Source organism: Branchiostoma floridae, chromosome 5, assembly GCF_000003815.2.
Source record: "Branchiostoma floridae strain S238N-H82 chromosome 5, Bfl_VNyyK, whole genome shotgun sequence".
Lineage (NCBI taxonomy): Eukaryota > Metazoa > Chordata > Leptocardii > Amphioxiformes > Branchiostomatidae > Branchiostoma > Branchiostoma floridae.
Window position 1 is genome coordinate 25,243,915 of NC_049983.1, and position 8,979 is coordinate 25,252,893.

At 39.6% G+C, this 8,979-nt stretch overlaps 1 protein-coding gene and 1 long non-coding RNA gene across 2 annotated transcripts in view; both read left to right on the forward strand.

Moving 5' to 3' along the window:
* LOC118415863 overlaps positions 1-1,337 on the forward strand; it is a 5,651-nt gene extending 4,314 nt beyond the window's left edge. The window contains exons 2-4 of the long non-coding RNA XR_004831158.1: positions 535-578; positions 913-957; positions 1,295-1,337. This is a non-coding gene — a long non-coding RNA (uncharacterized LOC118415863). The remainder of the gene's footprint in view (positions 1-534; positions 579-912; positions 958-1,294) is intronic.
* LOC118416355 (solute carrier family 49 member 4-like) overlaps positions 1-8,979 on the forward strand; it is a 16,711-nt gene that overhangs the window by 6,558 nt on the left and 1,174 nt on the right. Inside the window, exons 4-7 of the mRNA XM_035821448.1 lie at positions 1,248-1,487; positions 6,802-6,910; positions 7,843-7,910; positions 8,558-8,679. Coding sequence (XP_035677341.1) covers positions 1,248-1,487; positions 6,802-6,910; positions 7,843-7,910; positions 8,558-8,679 — 539 coding nt within the window. The remainder of the gene's footprint in view (positions 1-1,247; positions 1,488-6,801; positions 6,911-7,842; positions 7,911-8,557; positions 8,680-8,979) is intronic.

Sequence of the window (8,979 nt, forward strand, 5' to 3'; positions counted from 1 at the left end):
AAGATCTGCTTGGAGATTAAGCTCCTGCTACAATGTAGAAGCTCTGAGAAAGATGTCTGACAGGCATCAAAACGTCAACAGGTGAGATAAACTGGTTGTGTAAAAGAAGAGTCCAATATTCATTAATGTTATAGTAGCCTATGCGAAAAAGGCATAATAATCAATTGGTGTGTTTGTTTGATCTGATGTATGCCCGCAGTAGTACAGCCTGCAAGAATGTACGGCGGAAATAGAGTAGCGAGATACTTAAAGAATTGGAGAGATTAGATGGCTCCAAGTTTGTAGACATGCAGGAAATGATGATTCAAGACAACATTAACACTGATGTCTGGGTGTCGACTTGAGATGAAATCACTAGTCATTGTAAAATAGTCGTTTGTTTGTATATAAAGATTTGGGTTATTATCAACTCTGCCTTGCTCTAATAGTATTATGCCGCCTTATACCATTGGCGACTACCTAGAATGCCCTCCCCAAAATGAACGACCAAGGACCTCGGTCTTACATACTAATCTGACCATCTGATATCTGCAGGTTTCTTTTCGATGATGCAGTCCGGTTGTCTAGAAACGAAACAGGTAATCTCAACTTCGCCAAAGCTCTTTAACTAAAACTATATTTAACTATATACTATGTTTATCTATTGTGAAGTTTTGCTTTTATAAGCAAGTTTGATCTTGTTTTTTTTCCTTAATGTCATACGTGAATGTTTTGATATACCTTTGCGTTATTCGATGTTGATGTTTAACAGTATGCTTGGTGGCATCCAAAATCAGCATTGCTGCCGGAATGTCCTCTCCATTGCATTGTTGCAATATCATTGAAATAAAAGTCCAAATCTATTCACCACGTGCTTTAGATCGATTTTCTTTACAAAACATTCACGTACCTTTTTGCCTATATTACCAACAGAATGGAAGACTGAAAGGGACGAGATTATGATTTTGATGTACACTGGTAAGTAACATTTACGCCTACTCTGCATCCCCAAAGATTGAAAAAAATTAATTGATCGATTGATTGATTGATTGATTGATTGATTCATTGAATGATTATTTTTTAGCCTGAGGTACCTCCTACATGTGGCTTCCAATGGAGCCTTGTGTACAGTACAACAAATACCTATCCAACATAACTTCGGTATACAAAATGAAAATAACTACACAGAAATGATTTGAAGGAAACAAAACAGATAAAAGAGAACCTTTCCCTCAAAGATAAGTGTAATTTGATCTACTATCTGATAGTGCACGTATTCCAGACGAGTTTGTAGATGCTACATGTGTTATTACAGAGTTTGCCCTGAGCGCAGCCCTGTTCCTGGCCACCGTTATCTATGTTACATGTGTTGTTACAGAGTTTGCCCTGAGCTCAGCCCTGTTCCTGGCCACCATTATTTACTTCCCGGACAGGCCGCCTACCCCGCCCACCCTCACCGCCGCCACAGAACGACTGGACTTCAAATCGGGCTGTAAAAAGCTTCTCAGGTAAGGATAACATCACATTTACACAAAGGGGCTGTCTGGGCAGTTTTCGGGAACGAAAAGAACGATATAAAAGACAGCAAAAACACAAAACGGTCAACAATAATTCAACAGCATGACTTGTGCATACCTTGTGCACTTTTGGGCATGGCTCCTACGTGGTCCTATGAAACACCTTGCGGATCCTGGGGTATTAAGCCCCGGTCACAAAGCGCGTACGATTCCTTGCGATTCCTTCCGATGCGCAGGATAATCGCAGTGCGACGTAAGTCGGAAGAAAATCGGAAGCAATGGTTTAAGTATATAAAGCCGTGGTCACAAAGCGCGTAGTGGATCGTACGATGAGGTCATAAGAGCGTGCCTGTGTCAATCGCAGTGAATCATAGTAAATCGGGGAGCGTCGTATGGCGAAAAATAGAGCTGAAATGGATTTTGAACATGTTCAAAATTTCGCTATCGTCGTAAGGTTTTATTTGCCCCCATAGCAGAGTTCATTACGGCAATTTTTGTCTACTGATGAGTTTATAGATTTATGATTTTTTAGTATGTTGTGATGGTTTCAGTTTTACCTGATATTGTCGATATTGACGAAAAGGGGAAATATATCAGTCGCAACTGCCACAATCGCAACCAGAGAACAGCGCGCCCCGCACAGGTGATGCAGACAATTGTTTGATCGCTTCATGCACGTGAGTTTATAATTTTTGCAAAACTATGCCTTACAGTTCATTGAATATAGGCTTTTGGAATGTACATGGATTGGGTAAGAAACTTGAAGAAGATAGTTTTAGAAGTAGATTAGAAAAACTGGATGTCTTTGCTCTTATTGAAACCTGGAGTAATGAATCATCAGAAGTAGACTTTCAAAATTTTCATCATCTCTCATCATTTAGACAAAAACATCAGAAAGCTAAAAGAAATTCAGGAGGAATCATATTTTATTTTAGAAAAGAAATTGAAAAACACATCAAAAGAGAACGGGGTACTTCTGAATGCAATGATTTACTCTGGGTTCGTGTATCAAAAGACCTCTTAGGTACACCCAAAGATGTTTTTCTCTGTAGTGTGTACATAAGTCCTGTTTATTCGGCCGTTCATAAAAGAGCCGACGATTCGATTTTTGATGTCTTAGAGCAGGACATAGAGCTGTTTTCCTCGAAAGGTTATGTGATTCTTGGGGGAGACTTCAACAGCCGGTTAGGTTCTCTGCAAGACTTTAATGAAGATGACCCCTTAGATTTAGACCTTGAACCTGAAATGCTCACTAATATAGACATCCCTAGAAACTTTTCCGATAGAAATCCTGCAAACGGTTTTGGCAAAAGCTTGACAAATTTATGCACCCAGTCTGACTTACGCATACTGAATGGGAGGATACTGGGGGATTTGAGTGGCAAATACACCTGCTACCAGCCCAATGGCTGTAGCACGGTCGACTATGTAATCGCCAGCAGTACACTATTTCATAACATCAGTATGTTCAAAGTACACCCATTAACAGACTTTTCAGATCATTGTATGGTTTCATTAAATATTAGGTCAGCATCACGTTCATTTGAACATGTAAAAGTAGCAAAATCAAATTCACGTCTTTTCCCAGAGAGATTTGTTTGGGGTCCAGACTCTACCCACAAATTTATAGATGCATTAAACTGCCCGATAATCACTCAGAAATTAAAAGACTTCTCGTCTTTTAGTCTTAATAGTGCAACAACAAAAGCAGACTTAGACCAAAAAGTAAAAGAGTTTCAAGAAATATTAGTGACAGCGGGCAGAATGTCTTTGCAAGTAAAACATAAGAAGAAATCGAAACAATCTAAAAGAAACAAACGGTGGTTTGACAAATCCTGCTTTGAGGCGAGAAACGAGCTACGAAATTTAAGATATCTACTTGTGCGCAACCCAAAAAACCCGTTCATAAGAGGCAGTTACTTCAGGAAAAAGAAAGAATTTAACAAACTTATTCGAAAACGCAAAAGGGAACATGAAAACTATCTTTTAACACAACTACAAAATCTGCAGGACAAAAACCCAACAGCGTTCTGGAACCTACTAAAAAAACTAAAGAATGAAAATCAACAGATCAAGAAGACATACCAACAGATACATGGGTAGAGCACTTTATATCCATTCACAGCAGGTCTAGATTAGAGAAACAGGTATTTGACTACAATTTCGAGAAAGAAATATTAAACAAATTAAAGGTTTTACAAAAAGATAACACATGTCAAGGACCCCTAGACTATTGCGTCACAGAATCTGAAATTTGCACTGCGATTCAAGCACTCAAAACCAAAAAGGCTAGCGGGGAAGATATGATAGTTAATGAGATGTTAAAAGGGGGGAAAATACTTTTACTGAGACCCCTCGCAAAGCTATTTAATAGCGTACTAGAAACAGGAACCTTCCCACAATACTGGTCGAGAAGCTATATTGTCCCAATACACAAGTCGGGAAGAAAAGATGATCCAAACAATTATCGGGGTATTGCCATCTCAAGCTGTCTCGGAAAATTATTCAGCTCGATCCTTAACAAAAGATTGTCAACTTTTATGGAAGAAAACGAAATATTAAAACCTAACCAAACAGGATTCAGAAAAAAATACAGAACAGCAGATAATATATTTATATTGAAAACCCTAATCTCTAAATACACACAGTCCGGTAAACGACTCTTTGCTTGTTTTGTTGATCTATCGAAGGCTTTCGATTCCGTTTGGCATCATGGTCTTCTATTCAAACTTCTCTCAAAAGGCATTTCTGGCAAATTCTTCGATATCATGAATAGTTTATACAATCAATCAGAAGCTTGTGTAAAGACCAAGATAGGCTTGAGTGAAACTTTCCCCATAGAAATCGGCTTGAGACAGGGCTGTGTATTAAGCCCCTCGTTATTTAATCTGTACATTAGCGATTTAGTAAACGATCTCAATACAGGAGACCTGGATGCTCCTATTCTCCATTCATCTCAAGTATCGAGTTTATTTTATGCCGATGACGTTGTTATCTTATCATCAAGTCAACGTGGCCTACAGAATGCAATCAATATTCTCGGTCTCTACTGCAGCAAGTGGAAACTAACAGTAAACCTCAAGAAAACAAAAATTATCATTTTTAATAGAAAAGGAGAAATATTGTCAAACTTTAAATTCTATTTATTAGACAAAGACCTAGATGTAGTCTCCTCATATTGTTATTTAGGCGTGGTATTCACAGCGGGATGTAACTTTAGTACAGCCATGAAAACCCTCCAAAAGAAGGCGCTAAGAGCGATGTTTAGCATTAGAACAACTCTGGGCGAAAATAATCCCTCAGTATCACTGCAATGTAAGTTATTTGATGCATGTATTGTACCTATATTGTTGTATGGTGCAGAAGTGTGGGGCAATGCTGGTTTAAATGATAATTCCCCACTAGAGCAGGCACATTTGAAATTCTGTAAAGCTATCATTGGAGTAAGAAGAAATGCTAGTAACCTCGCCACAAGAGCGGAACTTGGCAGGTTTCCTTTGCGGATCGAGGTTTACAGCAGGCTCTACTCTTATTATAGCAGGTTAACTAGAGAAGTACCAACAAATAGTTTACAATATCAAGCACTCCTTGTACAACAAGATCTACACCGACGTAAGGTACCATGTTGGCTTTCAAATGTAAGTAAGATTCTCGAGGAGTCTGGTTATGGGTACCTACTGTTGAACCAAGACTATAATATACCATCAGCTCAGTCGCAAGTGAAACAAAGATTGAAAGACATATATCTACAGACTTTCAATTCCGAACTCAACTCTAATGGAAAAAAGGAAAATCAAGGAAACAAACTAAGAACGTACAGGAAGTTCAAAGACACCTACGAAAGAGAACTGTACCTAAATATACATAATTTCAGCCATCGCCGAGCCATGGCTAAATTAAGAATTAGTGATCACCCTTTACAAATAGAAGTAGGAAGATACAACCGGACTCCTCCGAGTGATAGAATCTGTACACTTTGTAACGCCAAAGATATTGAAAATGAAGTTCATTTTGTATTGGAGTGTGAGTTATATAGTGATATACGTAATTCTTTTATTAATGCCCTGAATTTTGATACACGAGCTAAACAGTTAGTAAAAGATGAGCTTTTTGTATACATAATGAAATCATCTGACAACATTGTACTGCAAAAACTCTGTGAATTCATATACACTTGTTTCAAGAAGAGAAAAGAGACATGTAAATTGTAGAATAGTATAGCATTACATATTTGACTATTTTGTAAACGATAGATGTACTTATAGTGTAGCATAGCCTTAGTTGTTCTGTCTCTCCCACTGCCACTGTAAAGATTCTTTACAGCAAAGTTTTATGTAACTACTGCATTTAGCCCATATGGGCAAGGTCATGCAAATAAAGATCATTGTCATTGTCATTGTCATATAATTAGATCAAATCTCAGCTCTCGTCGGTCTTGGCACTCTTGGGTCAGTTTACCATAATCGTAATAACCATGGGGACAACTCGAACATAATGGCAGGCTCTATGAGTCGGAAATATATATCATATATTGCTTATCATTTGATTTTTGTATGATGGCATCTTTTTGTTGATAGCATATCATGATACGATCTTCGTAAGAGCCTGACACGTAGAGCCGGCAAGCAGGCCGAGATAACCATACCAGTACTCACGATTGATTTGAACTTTTGCTTGTAATATTGTGTTGTCATGGTCTTTTTTAATTTATTTTTACAGTTAAAGATATTATAGGAAGGTATTTAACAGCTACGTCCACATGTTTGTTGGTTAAAGAAGCACAAAAGCGGTCAGACGGCTATACAGAAGAGACACAAGTGAAAAATCGTGCGACGCTGGGAAAATTTTGAACACCATCCGATGCGTTGCGATGGCTTGCGATGCTTACGATTTTGTTGCGATGTACTGCGCTCATCGTACGATATGCGGAATAGTCCATCGCAAGGAATCGTACGCGCTTTGTGACCGGGGCTTTAGTGGGACTTTTAGCTTAAAATGAACATAGAAAGCATGACTCTAGAAGCATTTACTAGATACTTATGATACTTGGTAGGTGGACAGAGTTTGGGAAAACAAAGGTAAAGGTTAATAATGCGCCTCTTAACGGCTTTCCATTGAACTGTAGTTGAACGTGCGCTTTTATATCACTCAGCAATAATGAGGAACAGTATCACTACCAGCGGACCAGCCCCCTGCTGTAGTGGCTTGCACAAATGTATAGCTTTAGAAATGGAGTTGGGCACCTCCCCCAAGCATCTGTTACAGATGCACTGGCAAATTTAGCTTTAACTTTGCTGGGTTCCAGGAACGGGCGGTTCTGGCTGATATTCCTGGCGTACGGCTCGGTGACGGGGACGTACGGCTGCTGGGGCGGCATCCTGGACGTCAACCTGTCCCCGCAGAACATCACACAGGTAAACACAACCGCACACACGTAAACAGAACATCACACAGGTAAACAGAACATCACACAGTTGAACAGAACATCACACAGTTAAAGAGAACATCACACACGTAAACAGAACATCACACAGGTAAACAGAACATCACACAGGTAAACAAAACATCATACAGGCAAACAGAACATCACATGAGTAAACAGAACATCACATGAGTAAACAGAACATCACACAGGTGACGTCGGTTTACCTTTATCCGCGGAGTAACCTATATCCGTTTTTTATAAGAGGGTATTTTTGGTTATTAAGTAGACGGACGGTTGTTCCAAACTTATTTTGAAAATTTCGCAATTTGAAATCACCGCTCGTCGATCTGATGACCCTAAAAACATTTCCTGTGTAAGAAAAATGGACAAGAATACAAAACATTACACAGATAAATAACACATGTACATCACACGGGTAAACAAAACATCAAACATGTAAACAAAACATCTCACAGGTAAACAGAACATCTCACAGATAAACAAAACACCGCACAGTTGAAAAAAACATTACACAGGTAAAAAAGACATGACACAGGTAAGCAAAACATCACACAGGTAAATACAGGTAAACAAACATCTCACATGTAAACAAAACATCACACACGTAAACAATACAACACATATGTAAACAAAACATTGGACAAGTTTTGGTCAATTCCTGTCACTGCACGGTGAACGCGACTAGCACGATGGAAATATAAAACCGTAAAACACCGACAGACAGACCAAAACATTGCCTCAACGTGAAATAATAGCATCATCCGTTGACCCCTTGATCTGGAATGTCTGCCAGCTTCCAGCCAAGATTGATATACAATGTTTGAATATTTCTACCCGCAATGCTAGAATACATGAATGCTGATATCTTCCCATTCATGACTGACTATCCTATTCCCACAGATGGAGGCAGGGTGGGTCGGATTTTACGGCAGCATAACGGGAGGAGCAAGCGGCATCATCATCGGCAGGTGAGAGATCTCACAGCAGCTGACTTTTATCCGCGGGGTATACCTAAATCTGTTATTTTTGCAAAGTAGGTGGTTAGGTAGGGGCATATTCTCTGGATAGTTTTGAAGAACGCTTGCAGATAGGCGTGCAAAATTTATGTGCGACAGGTCGTTCAGTGTAATATACCCAGCTACTGCCGCGCCGCGTGCCTGCTAAACTGCTGTGTTACGCCAAAGGGCGGTTATACCGGCTATATAGATACAGATACAGATAGGGATATCAAGTCTACGCCCTTTGTACTGATCACCAAGAAGCACTCAGCTGATTCCATATGTCTGCTAACTTTTCGATTTTCTTCCCAAATCATACGCGTTTTACAAAAGAGATAGTGACATGATATACTTGATTTTCTTTTGACCCACTTATTGTCCCAGAGTTGCTGTCTAAAAGCTGGTTGTACTAGCCCAAACAGCGGTGCTGTTTCAACATATGTGTATTTGTCACATACGCTATTACCTATTTTGCAATTGCCCCAGAGTTTCTGACTACATGGGAGGACACTACAAGCTGCCAGTGCTGGTTCTGCCCTTGGTACTGATCAGCAACACTCAATTGCAACATGTGTATTTGTCACATACGCTATTTACCTATTTTTCAATTGTCCCAGAGTGGCTGACTACATGGGAGGCCACTACAAGCTAGCGGTGCTGGCCCTGGCCGTGATACTGATCGGCAGCACACTGTGGTTCACCTTCATGTTATACATCAATATCCTACCCTTCAGCACAGGTGGGTATATCAAATATCCTTCAGTATCCTACCCTTCAGCACAGGTGAGATTCATAGCAAGCACAGACTTCCTTTTCTTTACTTAGGATTCACCACAAAGCAAGGCTCATGGAGCCACTCAAGCGTTTTGGGTTACAATACTGTGTTATGAAGAAAGATGTATGTTAACCCAAGTGGGGAAGCAAGTCCGTGGAAGATTATCCCATAGCGATGCATGACTACATGATATGTGATACAGTATGCATTATTTTGTTGCATTATCCTTCTCAGTACAAACGGCACAGGGATATGCTAATACTG